Here is a 21,050-nt window from a genome sequence, read left to right as displayed (position 1 = left end):
CAGAAATAACAGTTGCCAGGGGAAACCAGCTAACCAAGGATTGCATGTAAAATGAAGTCAGCTCTGTTTTGAACAGAGCAGTTGTTGGAAGTAGGCAGTCATCTGCATGTCTGTATGGTTTTGCATGGTATATTTTCAGGACTGTTGGAGAAGTCTGTCTGCTCCAACGTAGCTTATCTTCCTTACTGTGTGAAATTCTTCACTTTGCCAACCTGCTGTCAATTAGAGACTCATAAGGCTCCTAGGTTGGGGGCGGGGTGGGATAGAGAAAGTCTGTCCTGGGATTTAGAGCTGAAAAAATCCTTAGAAAATCCCAAAGTCCCATTACACAGATAGGGAAATTGGGTTTCAGAGTAACTAAGTGATTTGCCCAAGACTTCGGAAGTGGTAAGCAACAGCAATGGCATTTCAACCCAAGTTTCTTGACTCCACATCCAGTGCTCTCTTGATTTGAACAATCCAGCATACATTTTAATGGAGACATTCCAGCACAACTAAAGGAATTTCATTTAATCATAATTTTGTGGGAATTTATTTAATCAGATTGTTTTCCTCCTATCTAGGATCTTTACTGCAAAAAATTAAAGATTAGATGGGGACAGAGGAGGAGAGAGAGTTAACTTTGAAATATGGTATGCTGGGGGCAGCTGGGTGGCTCAATGGATTGAGAGCCAGGCCTAGATTCGGGAGGTCCTAGGTTCAAATCTGGCCTCAGACACTTCCCAGCTATGTGACCCTGGGCAAGTCACTTGACCCCCATTGCCTAGCCCTTACCACTCTTCTGCCTTGGAGCCAATACACAGTATTGACTCCAAGATGAAAGGTAAAGGTTTTAAAAAAAAAGAAATATGGTAAGCTTCCCAAAAGAGTAGCCCTAAAAAAGCTCCATAATGATGGCTTTTAATAACCCCATAAGGTTCTGTGGATGCCTGGATGGTAGTTAAAAAAGAGAGCAGATATCCATTCTGAGCAGAAATATAGGCAGAGGGCATTGAATTCAAATTTCATCTACATTTGCAATTTGGTCCAAGGCTACCTCTGGCTGTATGTCTGAAAAAAAGACTAGGATTGGAAGGGAACCTAGAAATCATTCCCGGGACAATTAACCTGGAGTCTTGTAAACTTTAAAAAATTTCTTTTGAAATTTCAATGTATTTCAATTTTCAATTCAATTACAAATTTCAATTGTATTTCAATGTAATTGGTTTCTCCACAATTCTATCTATTTTGTCTTATGTATTTAAAACTGATATTCTTATAAGCAGTTATAAGCAGTCCATAGGCATTACCAAATTGCCAAAAGAATTCATGATACATTTTATATATATATATGAAGACACATACATGTGCATATATACATATATATGTGTACACACACACACATAGACGTCTGATCTAGGTCAACCCTCTTATTTTCTAGAAGAAGGATCCGAGGCCCAGAGGAATTTGGTAGCTTATCCAAGCCACACACAAGTGACTTTACAGACTTTACAGAGCCAGGATTAAAATCAGGTTGTCTGAATCCCAGACTCAGTGTTCTTATGAACTGACCTGGGAATTCTGCCAGCAATTTATTACCAAAAGGCCAGGAGACATTTTATCTTGCTTTTGGATTTAAGATTATTCTAGAGGAGCTGAGATTGTCAGAATCTTGCCTGGGGGATAAGGAGGTCATTTTCATAGCAGAGAGTGGTAGAGCATCTCCCCAAACTATGGTGGGTTCCACATGTTGTTGATCTGTGTAGCAGACATTATCATTCTCAGGGCATTTCTTTATCCACCAAGTCTCCACTGACTCAGTCACCACCCTAGTTCAGATCCTCATCACTTGTTGCCTAGGTTATAGTAATAGTCTTCTAATTGGTTTTCCAGTCTCATGTCTCTTCTCATGCCAATCCAGCTGTCAATATAATTTTCCTAAAGCCTAGATCTGATGTCACTCCTTTACCCAATGAACTCCAGTAGCTCCATATTGGACCAAATATAAAATCCTCAATTTGGCATTTAAAGCTCTAAACCTAACCTTGTTTTAAAAAAATCTATTCAGTCCTCCCCCTGGGCACTCCATAGTTCAGGAATACTAACCCAGGCATTCCTCTTCACAAAGGATCTCCTGTCTATTAACTTTAGCATTACATTCCCCATCCTTAGAATGTTCTTCTTTCTTCCTCTCCACATTTTAGAATTCCTGGCTCCCCTTAAGAGTCATCTGAAATACCCCTCTCCTTACTCCCTTGCAGAAATCCTCTCCTGGTTGCTCTAGCTGCTATAGTCATTCCCTCTAAGATTACTTGGTATCCACTCTGGATCTGTCTTGTATCTATTTATTTATGTGTTCTCTCTCTCCTCTCCTACCTCTCGGTTGGAATAGAAGCTCCTTTAGAACAAGGACTGCTTCTGCTTTTATCTGCTTCCATAGTGCTCAGCACAGTGTAGTAAGCAGTTAATAAATGTTTATTGACTGAATAGAAATCCACACTTAGAACACAAAAGATGACATCAGTCCATTCTGTAGCATCCATCTTGAAGTTGTCAAGACAGCTTCTCTTCTATTCTCTTGTTCTCTCATCATTTTATTAAAGAAATATTTATCTAAATGTTGTGATTGAATAAATTTGTTCCTGCTAATATGCTAATTCACAACCTCAAAGTGCTGAAAAGGCATTTTTAAATGAGGTCTTCAGGCTGCCAGTAGGACAGAATTTTGATAATGGTGGTGGCAGAGATGGGCTGGGGTATCTTTTTAGAATCCCTCTAGACCTACTATGGAGATAACGGTGTACTCCTCTCAAAGCCTAGGCTCCAGCCTTGTTTTTAGATTCCCTTGCAAAGAAGAAAATCTCTTCTTTTTCTCCAGAGGTCAATATGAATTATCTGAAATTGAATTCTCAGATAATCTCATTTGTCCTCTGAACTCCGTTCTTTTCTGTTTAATTGGAGGTAAAGGTTGAAATAACCAAACTGTTTCATTTAGGAAAGGAAAAAGCATTTTCCAAGATGTGAAAAATGCAAACATCCTTCATGAGGGTCAAAGTCTCTGGTGCCTGGGTTTCAGAATTCTGATTGTTGATAAGCTGCACATGAAGGCCTTTTCAGAAATGTGGAGCCTTGTTATTCAGAGGCATTTAATGCTTCATAATAATGTAATAATGTTGGATGTATCAAGTGGTAATAATAAGAATCTTGGCTATAAGATGGTTATAATAATGTAGATTTCTGAGGCTTGAGCCTCCAGCTAATAGGAAATACAGACTGAAAGAAAAAAATTCATGTTTTATTCACACCATTTTGTTGCCACTACTCCCAAGTCAGAAAGCAGCAGCTCAATATGGTGCAATCCTGAGGTTGGCTGGATGAATTAAACTAGTTCAATGTAAATAGAATTTAGGGGCAGGGGGGGACAAGTGAGATCAGAAGGGACAGTTTACATTTTAAAATTTGCATTTAAAAAATATATTGATATTTATCATATCACTTGCCATTTCCCATCATAGGATTCCTTCCCCCCCCCCCACTTCCACAAATGTTTGTCTAAAAAACAGGTTGATCCTCATTTATAACTGATTAACATTTTGAAAAATAATATGATTTGGTCTCATGATAGATTATTTTCTTTTTGTTAATGAGTCATGCTTTGCTACATTTCATTATAAATATCCTAAAATAATTTTGAAATTAAAGAACTCACAAGGATCCCTGTAAATTGGACATGCAAAATAATCTAGAATTTAATGTCACATTTTTTAGCTTAATCTTGATGTTATCCCTTTCATTTTCTAGTTAATCAATTATATTCAACATAAATATATGTGAAAGCAGGGTTTATACTTTGGCTTATACCCACACAGCGGAGTAATTGTTGATTCTAGAGTTTCTAGTTCTGTTTCCCAACCAGTGTTGTGGACAAGTCCTCCATACCCAGGCAGCAAGTTTTTTCTACCAAGTCATACTTAAACTCTAAAAAATGGTTCCTCCCTTTTCCATTTTGCGCTTCCCACAACTTCTCTTTTCTTTTCTCTTTCTCCTCTCCCTCTTCCCCAGGAACTGCTAAAAGCCCAGGTGTGTGTCCCCAAGGCTGATGAGAATGGAGCTGTAGGAGTCAGGCAACTGTGAAATTTATTACCAAGCTGGGGAGTCTGGGAAACACTGTTCTGGATTATTATGTGAATAACACAATAGACTTCAGTGATTCTGAGCTCTTTTTTAGCAGAAGAAAAAATTCTTGTAAAGTTTTAGCTAAAGTAATCCTCTGGGTAACCTAATTAACCTAGTCCTAGAAGCATTCTGCATAAGAGTTAATAATAGATTAAACAATCCATATAAATGCCAGTGCCACTGAGCTGGCAAAAGGAATTGATAATTATTACCATATGTAGATGCACAAGGAGGTCTACTTTGCTCAATCCTCTAGTGGAGAAAGGCAGCCCTTTTCTCTTCTCTTCTCTCTCTTTTCCTTTGAAATCCTGAAGTGACAGCCAGATGGTGTAGGGACATTTAGCTTCTAATAGTCGGGTTTCTCTTTCATCTTTGGTCTTTCTTTTTTCTTTTTTTTTTCATTAAAAAAAATTCTGAGCTTAATGGCAAATCAAATGGGCATTTTAATATACGTAGTATAACTGAAGACAATTATGGCATCAGTTCTCACTTTATGTAAATTTGTATTGCAAATTTGAATTTACAAGAATTCTGAAAGAAATTCTCATTCCAGAAAAAAACCCACCTATGCCAACTTAACTGTACCTTCCTGTGTTCCCTCTGCTCCCACTACACCCCCTCACTAAAAAAAAAAAGCCTAAAAATATCCTCAACAAAATCCTTCAAGTGAATACAGAAGAAAGGGTGCAGGGAAAGAGACAACTGGATTGGGAGCTTGGCTTGAGATCGCCAACAAGGAGAGGAGACCTTTGCCAGCTCTCCTTGAATGTCAGCCCCCATGTACTGCCTTCTATCCATCTGTCCCCTGACCCCCACAGGTCTCCTGTCCTGTCCTGACTGTGTAAATAGCTACCCACCTCGTATCTGCCCCCTCTCACCCACACATGCCTTCCTCTCCTTTTAGGCTAGACTCTCTGGAAGTGTTCTCTCTTTTATCACTGAACAGGTGCTGGCCCCTTCCCAGACCAGGTAAATTAACATTAAATCAAAACTATTTATGATAATGCATGCCCTTTGACCCAGCAATGCCACTACTAGGTTTGTACCCCAAAGAGATAATAAAAAAGAGTGTATAAAAATATTGATAGCCTCATTTTCTGTGGTGGCAAAAACAGTGGGAAATGAAGGAATGTTCCTTGATTGGGGAATGACTGAACAAATTGTGGCATCTCATGGTGATGGAATACTTTTGTGCTCAAAGGAATAATAAAGTGGAGGAATTCCATGTGAACTGAAACGACCTCCAGGAACTGATGCAGAGTGAAAGGAGCAGAACCAGGAGAACAATGTACACAAAAAGTGAAACATTGTGGAATGATCAAATGTAATGGACTTTACTATTAGTAGCAATGTAATAATCCAGGACAATCCTGAGGGATTTATGAAAAAGGATTCTATCTGCATCAATAGAAAGAACTATGGGAGTAGAAATACAGAAGAAAAACATATGACTTATCACTTATTTATATGGGTATGTGATTTGGGGTTTTGGTTTTAAAAGATTCCTCTATTGCAAAAATAAATAATATGGAAATAAGAAAAAATGCTTTATGTATAAGTTAGGGGAAGAGGGGCAGAAAATTCCACTTAAGTAAAACATGAATTGTTTGTACAGGAAACTGTTGATATCAATTTTGTACAGCCTAATTTTGTTCTTAAATATATAATAAATTAAAAATCTAACTTTCAAAGAAATCCTGCTTTTTGTGATTCTCTTTCTGATAATTTTTAAGTCTCAGTTTTCCTCTAACATAGAAAAAATCCCTTTTGGTGGTCACTAAACAGAGATCTTTCCCAGAGCCAGCTACTGTTACTCCATGCATAGAGTGCTCTACTTTTCCAGGTTTCTTAACCTTACTCCCTTTTGGACATTGTCTAGCAAACAGACTTGTTAGTTTCAGGGATATTTCCATAATTGAAACTACCTCACAGAGTTGTAGAGTTCCCTATGTGGGCCATTTCATCTTCTGCCTCTATATCTTTGTAATAGTTATACCCCATGCTTGGCCCTTTCACTTTCCTCTCTTCAATTCCTTGATTTCTTTCAAGACTCTGACCAAGCCCATTCTACTCCATGCCCCACCTCTAAGTCTTTGAGCTATTCTGTCTACAACTTTAATTATTGCTGTTTTTTTTTAACCAATTACATGTAATAACAAATTTCCACATAAGTTTTCCAAAATTATGTGATCCAAATTGTTTCTCTCTCTCCTTCCTTTGTTCTTCTCCCTCCCAGAGCTGTTAACCAAACTCGGTTATACATGTATTATCACGCAAACCATTGTTCCATATTTTTCAGTGTCTACATCTTTGTCTACTCAATTGTTTACACTTGTATTTTTGCCTTTCCTTGAATGTTCCAAATTCAGCACAGTTCCTGGCATGTAATAAGTATTTAATAAATGCCTATTGACTCAGGCAGTCCTGAACTCAAATCTGACCTCTGGCATGTATAGGCTGTGTGATTTAGAACAAGTCACTTAAGTTCTGTTTAACTCAGTTTCCTTGACTGTAAAATGAGGATAATAATAGCTTCAACAGTGAAAACCCCATCCCTCAAAAGACAGAGGAGTTTGAAAGATTATTTGTTAAAAAATAAAGTGTTAGACATGTATGTCAGGGGAAATCCAAAATGATACTGTATATGTAAACCTCAAAATTTCTCAGACTTATGAATGTTAGGGGTTTCCCCCATTGGGGAATCTTCTACTTAAAAAATTCCCCAGCAGATAGTGAGAATTCTACTTGAATGTGAGGGCTCCTTGCCTTGGGAATATCCCTACTCCACCCTACTTAGGACTGCTTTAGGACAGAGAGCTCCTTGAGAACAATGAAAAGTGCTTTGACCCATGCTTATGGAAAGGACAGGAAGTTCTTTGAGTCATGACTATTTTAGAATTGATACAATGGGATACTAAGTACCTATAAAGGTGGGGCAACTTGTAAACTACTTAAACCTAAAAGGGTGATAACTTATTCAGAGGTTTTTTCTTAATGAAATTTGTCGACACAGCAGCATTTTTTTCTGACTTACTAAAGAGATTAAAACTACTCAGCTGTGAATTCAAAATGGTCCATCCTTTAAAAACATCTACAGTGATTGGTAGATGTAAGGACTTAGGGGAGGTGACATAGGAGATTTTGCCCTTAAAAATAAGAGCTCAGAGAAGAGCTGGATCTGATTCTGAGGGAGCTCATTTTGAGAAGACTCATTCAGGAAAATCACGATTTCTGATTCTCATTCTGAAGGAGAGCTCCTTGAGGAGCTCCTCTGAGGGGCTCTGTCCCTCTGGGGTAGGAGCTCTGGAGGCTCTTGAGAGAGACCCTTTGAAACAATCTCTGGCTGGAAGACTCTTTGAGGAAGGACGCTGGCTTGGTGTTACTAGAATCCTTGTTTAGTCAGACCTTGTGGTGAGTGTTAAAAACTGACTGATTTCTCTTTTAAGACTCAGGTCTAGGCCATATTGGCTTGAGGCCCTTCATACTTATTCCTTTCTTACTCTCTCTCTCTCTTTCTTTGATTACTCATTGTATTGTTAATTAAATTCTCTATAAAACCCAATTGACTTGGGTATTTGAATAATTGGGAATATTTCCCTGGCAACCACCTTATGTTTGATTTTAAAACCAAGACACTGTAGTGAAACATATTTCTGCGGTCAAATTTACTCACCCTCTCTTATATCTATCACAATTTATATCTACCACTATTTTAATCACTACAGTTTAAGACCTCAACCATTTTAAATCTCACAATATCAGTGATGGCGAACCTATGGCACAGGTGCCAAAGATGGCATGCAGAGCACTCTTTGTGGGCACATGGGCCACCCTCCCCTCCAACCCCGAGTTCATTACTAGAAAGGCAGAAGGGCTCAAGCAGAGCTATCCCCTTCCCCCTCTCCACTATGCCTGACAATATTTTTTCACATCACCCACCCCTCTGCCCAGTGCTTCCTCCCTCCCCTGTCTGGGGTAAAGGGAGATTGGGGTGAGGCACTCATTCTCAGGATGGATGTGGGAGGGCACAGTCTCTGGAGGGGTTGGGGGGGCACTCATTCTCTGGTAGGGGGTCAGCAGGACACTCAGTCTAGTGGGGGTGAGGCAGGTCCTGGCACTACATCTCTAAAAGTTTTGTCATCATTTCCCTATAGACTGAGAATGGTGAGGATGATTTTTGCTTGCAACTCACAAAAGCTGATGTGGGGAGGAGTTAGGGGTGGAGAATAGGCAGTATCTTTCAGGGACAGATAGAACACAGAAACAGGATGTTTCAAGATGCTTATTCGTAACAGCTGACTACAAGGCTGGTTTAAACTGGTTTAGGCTGCTTCAGGTAGGCTTTTTAATGGACAATTCAGCAAGATCAGCCAGAGAAAACCATGAAGGTGTCTGGGATTGAGCAAGACTTGTGGCTTGCTGCTGACTCCTGATTGGATCTTTCCTGCAAATAGACTTACTCTGTGCCCAGGGCATCTGGATAGTAAAGTAGCTCATGGAAAACAGACATATAAGTTTCAGGGATATTTCTGCAATAGCACCTACCTCACAGAGTTGTGGAGTTCAAATAAGATTTGCAAAGTACTTAGCATCATCCCTTTCCCACTTGATAGGTTTATGAAGCTCACCTTCTTCAATTTATCATTTCATTGGTATGAAAGGTCCCTTTCCCAAAGCAAATTGCAACCCTAGATACCGAAGTGGATTTTTTTTTGTTTGGTTTTCTTTAGCCAAGAAAAAGTCATTCCCTTGAAACCTAGCACTTTGGTCATGAGCCTATGTGCACTTAACTAGGTTAAAGCCTGGAAGCCTTTCCAACTTGGTAGGAATTCCTAGAGCTTGTGTTCCATTGGCATGGCCTTTGAGAGCTTTAAATCAGATGCCAGGATTAGGAATCCAAACAGACTTTCAGCTGATGGAAATATTCCTTACTTTATTCATGGCAGAACCAAGCCAGATAATGGGTTTAGTATATAGATGTACCTAGGGTTTTACCCAAAGATTGTGAGGCCTTTCTGTTCGTTTCTTCCCATTTCTCTAAACGTTACCTCTCAGGAAAGGAAGGAAATGGTCATGAGGACAGCTATAAAACAGAGGTAGCAGAATACTGTATAATTTGAAAGAAGAGTTTCCAAAACACCTATGCTGTCTTCTCACCAGCTTGTCAGGTTTGCTTCTACTGCGCTTTCCCCCCACTTTTTTTATCTTCTCTCTTCAGTTTTATAATTTCTATGTAAGTGTTCCCTGTTGTAGCCTCTGCAGCATTAAGTTTAGTCACTGTTCCCATTTCTTTGCCTGTTACAGCTGTATAATTTTCACAGTTTCACATTATATTCTGTATTATATTTGGTTGTTTTAGTACCTTCTATCAGAAAATAATTTCTCTGAGGTCAGATGCCCTTATTCAGTGATGGCAAACCTTTTAGAGACTATGTGCTGTGTCCCCCACATAGATCTTGTGCTGTGCATCCCCCCAAGTGCAAGATGTGCCCCATGACCCCCCAAAGGGAGGAAAAGTGCTTCCATTGACCTGGGCAGAGGGGCAGGTGAAGTAAAGAATGTCCTTAGCAAGTATAGAGATGGGGAAGGAAGTGGCCCAAGTGCTCTGCTCCCCTCCAACTCTGCTGCCTGTGAGCCACCCACCTTACCCCCTGGTTACTCCCATTGGGCTGCTGGGCAAAGGGGCAGGGGATGTGAAATAATGTCATCAGGTGTATGTGGGGGAGCAGCTCCAACTGAGTCCTTCTGCCTTTCTAGTAATGAACTCATGGTGGGGGGAGAGGGATTGAGAAGAAGGTGCTACACCTACCCACAGAGAGCTCTCTGTCTGCCATATTTGGCACCCACTCCATAGGTTTGCCATTACTGCCCTAGTTTGTCTGTCTTTGCGAGAATCTAGTATGGTGTTTTTCAGTGGAAGACTCTTAACCATCTGCTTTCTTATTCAGTTCTTTGAAAGTTATCTCTTTCCTTCTTCAAGTATAGAATATCTACCTAATTCTCTTTGAAGATATATGACATTCATCTATTTCTCATTTTATTACCTATTGATATTTGTAGCATGTTATTTTTACAGCAAGGTGGTGCAGGGGATAGAATCTTGGGCCTGGAGTCAGGAAATTTGGGTTTAAATCTGGTCTCAAGCACTTACTGACCCTGACCCTGGGCAAGTAATTCAGCCTTTTTGTTACTCAGTTTCTTTATCTATAAAATGGAGGTGATAATAGCACCTACTTCCCAAGGTTATCATGAAGATAAAATCAGATAATGTTTATAAAGTATTCTGTAAACCTGAAGGCACTATATAAATGTTAGTTGTTGTATTATTTCTTTTCTATCACTATAACAAATAATATGATAATCAGATATAATCCAAGGGCTCAGAAGTACTAGACAAATCTACCACTTGGAGATGGAAAGAAGTTAAAGTATGATTTGGTAATAATTTTAATCAGTTTACCTTTTTAGGTCTCTCTCTATGATGAACACTTTCTTCCAAGCCTATTCCTGGTCAACTACTAATTCCTTTAGGTACCATTAACATTTTAAAGGTGAAAGAGGGAGTATTTGAGGAATAGAGTTTAAGGTCAGTTAAGTTATAAATGTGAGCAGGAACATTTATCTGATTTAAAGTATCATTCATGTAGGTACTTCCAGTCACTACTGCTTCTGTATTTCTAGTGACTAATAATCAATATGCATTTATTCTATACTACATGCTGGGCACTGTAATAGATGCAAAGAATATAAAATGAAACTGCAGTCAATCCTCAATTTCCATGGGGATTGTGATCCTAGAAAACAGCATGAAAGTTGAAAAATGAATGTTGATAATTATGGGAAATAGAGGTTTAGGTTCCCATGACCACTAAAAACTCTAGTCTTTCACTAGAGATTGTTGAAAATGTGTTTTTCTGCATAAAGTTATTTAAAACAAGACATTAATTCTGAAAATATGCACTTTTCTTAACACAATAACCATGAAATAACCCATAAAATGAAGTATGCAAAATAAAATTGGTAACATGCAAAACATTTTTTCTTGCTAGTAATTCTTTAGAATTGTGTAACCTTTTATGCTAACATCTCAATAAAAGCACTTTATTTCAGACAATATTCACTTTTTGTTACACATGAAATCTACAGTACCATAAGTTTTGATGTTATTCAGTTGTTTAAAGCCATTTGTGGCTTTCTTGGCAAAGATACTGGAGTGGTTTGCCACTTCCTTCTCTAGCTCATTTTAAAGATGAGCAAACTGAGGCAAACAGGGTTAAGTGACTTACTCAAGGTCACAGAGCTAGTAAGTATCTGAGGCAAGATAGGTACTCAGGAAGATGAGCCTTTCTGACTTTAGACCTGGCACTCTATCTGCTATTCCACCTAGCTGACTATGAATTATAAACAGTGAATAGCAAATACAATTCTTAAAATGTAAACATTTTTAAAGACCTGAATCTTATCTTCCAATGTTAGATGGTCTTGTGAAGGCACTGAATTGTATACAAAATAATTGATTCATTAACACCAAACTCCTGACAGACAGCAACTACAGATATTCTGGCACAAAGTTTATTTAACACCTTTATTTTTTCACTAGGGTTCATCATTGACTTTGCATGCTTGGGTTTAGAGCACCACACTTTGGGTACATAATTGCAAAACAAAACCTGCGTCTTAAAGGCAAATAATGAAAATATGCAATGAATGTATTAGGACCTCTTTATAATAGGGGTGGGGGGAGTGAACAAGACCAGTGAAGCTCCTAGTAGGATACTAGTCACTCCATAAAAATTTAAAAAAAGGTTGCATTGTGCCCTTCATTTTTTTTCTCTATCGTCTGAGGCTATGAATGTGCTCAGTTGTTGCTGTGATCATAAAATTGAAGTTACTAATAAAATTATTCAAATGCTTGAAGCTGCAGAAGTTAAACAAGTGAATGCTGAGGACTGACTGTATCTCTGCTCTCAAGAAGCTTATGTTCTAATGGAGGAGAGAGCAAAATCATGTGTAAATTTAGTGTAGATTATGAGGCTACTATCCCAATTCCCCAAAATACTACCAGGTCATCTCTCCAGATGGTGGCTACTTCTTTTTCCCCAAGGCTTCTGGAGAATTAAATTAATTGATTTATTGATTGATTAATTACTTAATATCCTTGCTCACTAGCCCCTATTGGGTATATTCATCCAAACAGGCAATATCTCTTCGCTATCAATTAACTAATTAACACAAATTAGCCTTTAGAAGGGGATATTTCCAGAGAAGTTATTGACGTATAATATCCCTCACAAACCAGAGTACTCTCTACCTACTATATGGTCTTATGGTCTTAGTGTAGTTTAAAAAAAAAACAACTCTTACTTTTTGTCCTAGTAATAACTAACTCTAAGACAGAATCACAAGGGTTAGGCAAATGGGGTTAAGTAACTTGCCTAGAGCCACAAAGCCAGAAAGTTTATGAGTCTAGATTTGAACCCAAGCCCTTCTTCCTGACTCAAGGCCTGGCACACAATCCATTGTGCCAACTAGCTGCTCCTTTAGTGTAATTTCAAGTTATTAAAGTTTAAAACTACGCTGACTATATGTACTTATATGCATATGTATATTAAGTGTTTTATTTTGGACTAAAGTGCAAATATTCCAACAAGTGTGTGATGTCATTAACTGGGGTACCTTCTCTTTTGATGCTGATTGTAACTCATTTGTGCCTACCCATCTTGTGTGACTTTTGTCCAAGATCTCCTGGATTTCATGATTGTTTAGTGCTCTTTGCTCACTTTTCTGTCATCATTGAAAAAGCAGAGGCGAGTTGCTCATGTATTTTTCTTTGCTTCATGGAATGCCATGGTGAAAGAATTAATCCCCAAGTGGTCAGTCTTCTGATGATGAGCCTCCCCAATCTCAACTAGGCTGGTACTCAGAAAACAGACTGAAGTCTTTTGGGAAGTTGTGTTTGATTATGCGATGTTTTCCCAGTATGGTAGCACCTGGCAGAGATTATTTTTCAATAGTATGCCCTTCAACTATCTAAGGTCACTCCCATACCATAATGGGAAATCCAAGGAAGATTTGGTGGAGGAAAAGAGTCAGCAGATTCTAAAATATAAAGGAGAAATTTTCAGTGCCTAATAGTTTCATTAAAAAGGGTACTTTCCTTTCTGTGATGGCAAAGAATAGGGGGTGTCTCTCAATTGGGGAATGGTTGAACAAATTGTGGTATATGATGGTGATGGAATACTATTGTGCTATAAGGAATGAAGGACTGGAGTATTTCTACATGAACTGGAAGAACCTCCATAAACTGATGCAGAGTGAAATGAGCAGAAGCAAGAGAACAGAAAGTGAAACATTGTGGAACAATAAAAAAAAATAATGGACTTTGCTACTAAAAGCAATGCAATGATCCAGGGCAATTCTGAGGGACTTATGACACATCTAGAGAAGATTGTAGGAGTAGGAATCCAGAAGAAAACATGATTTATCACTTGGTTATATGGATATATGATTTGGGGTTTGGGTTTTAAAAGATTACCTTGTAACAAAAATGAATAATATGAAAATCAATTTTGAGTGATGATATATGTATAACCCAGTGAAATTGATTTCCAACTCTGGGAGGGGGAGAAATGAGGGGAAGGAGACATCATGAATCATAGAAACATGTAAAAAAATTAAAAACTAAATAAAAAAAATTTAAAGGGTGCTCTCTGCCTATACTAAATACAAGTTAAGATTCTGGTATCAGGCAGTGTTATTTTTAACAGAGCTATGGAGTCTGCTGATGGGGTTGCATTTTAATTTATTCTTATTTTTTTGCTACAGATTGATGTCCTCAAGGCTGACCTGGAAAGTGCCGAATGGAAAATTTTGGAAAATCTGATCCTGGAAGGTGTTCTTGAACAGATTGGACAGCTAGTGTTTGAGATCCACCTCCACTGGCCTGGGTTTGAGATCAGTGGCAATGACAGCACTGTGGTACGCTTTTGGTACAGTCTTCTCAAAGAGTTAGAACTGAAGGATTTCAAGCTCTTCCACACTTACAAAGACTTATCCAAACCACAGCTCTTCCTAAAGAAAGAACTTTTCAATGCGAGTAGCTGTTATATTCTCAGCTGGGTGAACATGAGATGGAAATGAATGCGAAGGAACTTCATGAGCATAAATGAGTTGTTTATTGTAAAATTTGAAGCAAACATTTAGATAATTACTGAGATGTCTAGGACCTATGAGAGGCAGACACATGGTGTAGAGCAGAGGTGTCAAATACAGCCCACAATACTCACTAGTGAAGCCTGAACCAGATTAAAATGTGGGAAAGACTTCACAAAATAAAATAAAATATAGACAGTATGACATTTTAAAACTAAGTCAATATGTGACCTTATGTGTAGTTTGGTAGCCCCCATTTCTCTTTGAATTAGACACAGATAGTATAGTGGATAAAATGCTGAATTTAGCGTTAGGATGATGTAGATTTAAATCATGCCTTTGATCTACGACCATAGGTAAGTCATTCTTCCTGAGACTGTTTTTTGTTTGGGGGCTTTTTTTAATCTCTAAAATGGGAAGAAGAATGCCTACCTCATGGGGCTTAAATGTCAGGCACTTTAAAATTCTAGAAGTGCTGTACAAGTGTTAAATGATAATTGCCAAGAGGCAGCATGTAATAATGGGTAGAGAGTTGGCACAGGAGGCAGGAAAACCTGGTTCAAATCCTGCTTCTGCCACATACTGGCCATGTAACTCTGGGCAATTCATTTAACCTCTTCGGTGACTAATACAGGTAAGGACCCGTATTAGCAGAGAAAATTTTCTCACTTAGGAGTTCCCTCAAACAATGAAATCACAGATTTGTGATTTCCATATTATTATTATCATGAGAATAACCATACCAAGTTGGACCCATTGTTAGTAGTTGACAAACTTGTATTTGAATGAAAGGCATCATGGGATGTGTTGTGAAGGGCCCTGGTGGACCTCCTTAGCATCCACTTCAGAGGTTTAGATATAATCTCCCCCTGTACACAGATTTTTCCTGAATAACTCATACCTAGATCTATCCCTCCAATGTATCGAATCTCTTTTGAATCTTACTATATTTTCAGCCTATGCATTCACAGCTCTGTGAATGCTTCCTTATCCAGATTAAAATTTTGCCCCTGTGTTTCCACTGTCCATATCCTTAATGATATAGATTGTGTCCTTTTCTCCTTCCCTGTTTTGACTCATGCTGTGATTTTTTCCTACATTCCTAGGATGGAGTATGTTTGGGGATTAAATAATGCCCAAATATTGAATAAACATTAAAAAATGTTTCAATCTTTATTTTATTCCAGTTACAAATTTACACATAAGTTTTCCAAGTTTACATGATTCATGTACTTTCCCTCTCCTTTTGACAAGCAATTCCACTGGGTTATGCATGTATTATCACTCAAAATATATTTCTATATTTTGAATAAACATTTTATTCCATGCCTTAAGAAGGGTAGTGTAACATGCTTAGGCTATTAAGAACTATCAGTTCTGATAGATTCCTTCTCATTCTCTCATCGTCATCATCATCACTATCTTAATCAATGATATTATTAAAGCTTTAATATAGGTATTGCCCAAGGGGCTTGAAATACACTATTTCAGGGGCAGCTGGGTGACTCTGTGAATAGAGAACCAGGCCTGGAGACAGGAGGTCCTGGGTTCAAATATGGCCTCAGATACTTCCCAACTGTGTGACCCTGGGCAAGTCACTTGACCCCCATTGCCTAGCCCTTACCACTCTTCTGCCTTGCAACCAATATTTAGTATTGATTCTAAGACAGAAGAAAATTTTTTACAAAAATATTATCTCATTTTAATCTTAAAAGTGGGGTTCTCCCTCATTTTCCTGCAAAGGACAGTTTCAGAGATGCTAAATGACTTACTGTGGGGCACACAGTAGGAAGTATTGAGGCAAAATTCAAAGCCAGGTATTTCTCCCCATTTCCAGTGTTTTGACAAATATTCCAACTACCTGTCATGGAACTCCTTCCATTCTCATAAAACCAAACACAAAGCTCAATTCAGTTGTCAGTCAACCCACAAGCATTTACTGAGTGTCTATGTGGTGTTAGGAACTATGCTAGGGACTCTGCACAAAGGAAAATGAAACAGTCTCTGCCCTTATATTCTCTCAGGAGAAAAATAAAAATAGATTCAGATCATATATAAGTATGGAAATATATATATGTATGTATGTATATATTTGCTCACACAAAATAATTATTGCATCTTCCCTTAAAATTAAATGGAATTTCCTTTTCACAGAGCTCTACCTTCAAACTGTTTCCTAAAACTCTTCTTGGTAGTGTTGCTTTATCTCTCTTACCAACCAACATCATTTCAATGAGGTCTTCTTTGCAGTTTCATACCCTGCCCCCCTCTGTGGGGTGTTAACACAAAATTTCATTAGCATCAGCACTGTGGTTTCTTTTTTTAGAGAAATCAATTCTGTTAGATGACAAGGGAAGGCTTTTGTGATATAGTAGGAAGGACATGACCCCCACATTACAAGGACCTCAATTCGAATCCTAAATCTGATGCTTGTTACCTTGGTGATTTTAGAGAAGTGATTTTACCTCTTTGGGTTGTTCTAGATGCTCCTCAGAACTCAGTACAAGTGCCTAGCATAGGACGAGCATTTAATAAATGCTAGTTAATTAACTGTAGGAAGTCTTTTCCTCTTTAGATCTAGGATCAAAAGTTTGTTTACAAAATCTTTCATTTGCTTGTCTTGCTCATTTTCAAGAGCCTATTTTATTTATTTTTTAAAACTCCTTTCTTCTTTCTTAGTATCAATCCGGAGACAAGAGAAGCAAGGGCTAGGCAATTGGGGTTAAGTGACTTGCCCTGGGTCACACAGGTAGGAAGTGTCAGGTTTGAACCCAGGACCTCCCAACTCCAGGTCTGGTGCTCGATCCACTGTGCTACCTAGCTGCTCCTAAATAAGATATTTTAAATAAACCCTCTAAGTAGTATGTGTGTCATGCTCTGCATTATGATCTTTTTTTTTTAAATGCCCTTGAAAAGTACCTTTTCTGGAAGGTTTTTATTCATGTTGAGGTACCACCCCATGCTGATCTTTTGAAAATACTGGTCTTTTGTGAATTTCTGCTTTTTTTGATTATTTGTATTGAATATTGTCCACTTTCCTTGCTTTGGAGTAAAGATTATAGGATCATAGGATTTAGAACTATAAGAAATCTTAGAGATAGATCATCTAATCCAACTGGCTCATTTTAAGGATGAGCAAGCTAAAGCCTAGAGAAATTAAGTTCCATAAGTGCCCAAAGTCACACAGGAATTCAGGGGGAGTATTTGGATCAGAACTCAGATTCTCTGACTCCAATTCTAATGTTTTTTCTATTAGACGAGCAGTTTATAGCCTGAGGTCCATGACCTTACAGAGTTGTTTTAAGGTTAAAATGAGAGAATATTTTTGTAAAACTCTTCTCTCCTAGAATAAATACTAAATATTGGTTCCAAGGCAGAAGAGTGGTAAGGGTTAGATAACTGAGATTAAAATAATATTTTAAATTCAATTAATAAAGATATGATCTTAAGTTTTAAGTACTAATAATTCAACTTACAATCAATTATATATTAGACAAATATGTTGCCATTTAAGCTTTCACTGGATGCCTCAGAGAACAACTTATCCAATCATCCAATTTTAGTCTCCTTGGGTGAGAATGCTAGTTGTGTATGTTCTATTTGGGGGGATGTTGGACTTGAAGAATAATACATTATCTAAAGTGATAGTAATCGTGAAGTTTTGTTAACTGAAACATTTTATAATTCTATGTATTTTATTTCATTCATTTAAAAACATCCAAGGGGTACATAGTTTTCACCAGACTACTGCAGGGCTCCATGACACCAAAAAGATTAAGTACCCCTCACTCATTATATGTTCTACTCTCTCTCCACTTTCCCCAGACTATTTTTGGGAGAATTAGTTTAATAATTTCTATAGCTATTGTTATCATTAGGCTAGGATATGATATAACATGATGATGCTGATGATGCAATAGCTAACATTTATATAACATTAGTGCTTTACAAATATTAAATGATCCTTGCAACAACTCTGAGAGGTAGGTGCTATTATCTCACTTTTATTGTTAAGGAAAGGCAGAGGCTAAGTGACTTTTGCAGGATCACATAGCTAGAAAGTGTCTGAAGTTAAATTTGAACTCAGGTCTTCCTTTTTCCAGGAAAAAGAATGAATATGGGTCAGAACAGTAAAATCTCTCTAAATGGAGACTTAAGTTGGGGGTGGGAGGAGCAAGAAGATATGTAAATTAATGAAAAGTATTACATTAAAAATATATGAAAAAGTAAGCTAAATTTTATGACTTTCAAAGATATATAGTAACTCTAGGAGAGAGCTATGTTGGGGTCAGAATCTACTTTCAAGAGCTGGGCATGGGAAGGATGATAGCAGCCACAGTGAAAGATTCGACAGAACGTTCAGTCCAAAAAGGTAAGAAGAGAACCGTAAGTGCTTTGGGACCTCAACAACCTGCTTTAATGAATAAATCAGAATGGTTTCCATTAGCATAGCAATTACTTTCATGTTTCTAAAAATGCTCAGGAGTCTTGGGAAACAGTTTCTTCTCAAAAGCAGCTTACACTGTTAATTTGAACTTTCTTTGAAGAGAGGTCTATAAAGTTACGGTTAAACTTTGGGCCAGTTCCCCTCTTAGAGCTAGATCACTTAGTCTGAATGATTAGAACTCATGGAAGACTAAAAACAAATGCAGCACAATATAATAGTATTCAGTGCCTCTGTGCACCTATGATCTCAAAGGCTCTAAATTCTACAGTCTTAGGCTCCAAATGGGGTCTCGATTTACTGATAGTTTAGATTTAAGAAAAATAATGGAGAAAAGTGTAATAATGTAACAACCACAGCTGGTTGTTAAATATATCAGAACGTCCCTGCAAGTTATTTGTAAAAGTGTCTGCTAGTACCTTTGTTGATGATTTTATATTTGTGTAACTTCTGTTACTATTCCACCAAACACTATACAATACAATAAACATTTATCAAGCATCTACCATGTGTCTATAATCCTTAAGGTCTCTTCTGAATTCTCTGAATCTATGTAGAGGAAAGACATTTTCAGAACTATATTTTCAGTACCAACAACCATCCCACAAAGACACAAATTCTCAAAAGATCTGACTAAGCGATGCTCTGGGTGAGAAGTAAAGTCTGGAGAGAACAGAGTCCCTAACTTGAAGGAGCTTTCAGTCTAGAGTAGGATGATGAGAAACAAATGCCGGCAACTTGAACACACAAGATGACATCCTCACAGTATTAGAAAAGCATAAAATAGGCAAGATCCAAAAGGAAAGTTTCTTACTGATGGGAAGGCTTCCTGGAGGGTGTATTGCAGTTGTACTTTAAAGAAGAGGTAGGAATTCAATAGGTAAAAAGAGGGAAGACCTTCCAGGCATAGGAATAAGCCAAGACATGAAGGCATGACGATAGAGCTGCTACATTGACCATTTAGGGCTCTTAGGTGGTCAAGAATAAGGCATAGTTGCTGAAGATGTGAATATGTAGTGATGGTTTGAGGACCTGCCCCTGCCTTCTTGGAGGCAGCACTGCCTTTGGAGTTCATGTTACAGAACCAGAAAAGCACTAAAGACCACAGCTTATTCCCCAGCTTATTCAGAATTCAGAATTTAAGTGAAAAACTTAGGTTCAACTTTTACTAAGCATCTGCTACATAAAAGGTACTGTAGCAGGCAGTTTTTTCCTTTTTCTTCACTGGATGGACCTTGGATTTCATCAGTGAAGGGGGCTTCTGGTGCAAAACTTGTTCTTCTGATGCAGATCAGCACCTACTTTGTAACTGATAGCCTTAGATAAATTAAGTGATTTGCTCAAGGCTATAGGACCTGGTTGAGACACATTTCTGTGTAATAATGGGTAGAGAGTTGGCACTGGAGGCAGGAAAACCTGGTTTAAATCCTGCTTCTGCCACATACCAGCCATGTAATTCTGGGCTATTCATTTAACCTCTTGGTGTCTAGGAAACTTTCTAACAATAGGAGTTGCAGAGAAAGTAGGGACCTGTATTCTGGGTCAAAGGGTATGCACAATTTTTTGGCCCTTTGGGCATGGTTCCAGATTATTCTCCAAAATAGTTTGATCAGTTCACAGTCCCACCACCAGCATATTAGTGTCTCAGTTTTCACACAACCCTTCTAACATTTATCATTTTCATTTTTTGTCATTAGCCAGTCTGATAGGTGTGAGGCGGTATCTCAGAGTTATTTTAATTTGCATTTCTCTAATTTATAGTGATTTTAAGCATTTTTATATGATTAAAGATAGTTTTAATTTCTTCATCTGAAAACTATTTGTTCATATCCTTTGACCATTTGTCACCTGGGAAATGCCTTCTATTCTTATAAATTTGACACAGTTCTCTATCTATTTGGGAAATGAGGCCTTTGTCAGAGACACCAGCTGTAAAGATTCATCCCCCACCCCAAGTCTGTGGCTTTTCTTCTATTATTGCTCATATTGGTTTTGGACCCATGCCTTTCCTGACTCTAAACATAGGCCTCTAACCATGCTGTTTCAAGGAAATGAGTACCTAGAAAGAAAAAAAAAACAAACAAATCTTGTCCTGCCACCAAGGAACTTAGATGTACCAAGATAAATAAAGACAGAGTAATTTGAATGGAGAGAAGGTATTAACAACTCAGGGAGGGGAAATCAGCAAACATTTTATAGAAGAGATATCACTAGAATGAGCCTGGAAGGAAAATGAAGGTTTTAAGATGTGGAGATGAAGGATTACTTTCTGGGCTTGGGGGATAGTTTGTGCAAATAC

At 38.0% G+C, this 21,050-nt stretch overlaps 1 protein-coding gene across 1 annotated transcript in view; it reads left to right on the top strand.

Moving 5' to 3' along the window:
- Positions 1-19,254, top strand: part of METTL24 (methyltransferase like 24) — a 205,843-nt gene extending 186,589 nt beyond the window's left edge. The window contains exon 5 of the mRNA XM_007484431.3: positions 13,981-19,254. Coding sequence (XP_007484493.1) covers positions 13,981-14,295 — 315 coding nt within the window. The 3' untranslated portion in view covers positions 14,296-19,254. The remainder of the gene's footprint in view (positions 1-13,980) is intronic.
- Positions 19,255-21,050: the final 1,796 nt, after the last annotated feature.

The sequence above is a fragment of the Monodelphis domestica genome, chromosome 2 (genome assembly GCF_027887165.1).
Source record: "Monodelphis domestica isolate mMonDom1 chromosome 2, mMonDom1.pri, whole genome shotgun sequence".
NCBI lineage: Eukaryota > Metazoa > Chordata > Mammalia > Didelphimorphia > Didelphidae > Monodelphis > Monodelphis domestica.
This window is presented reverse-complemented; position numbering and strand designations above follow the sequence as displayed.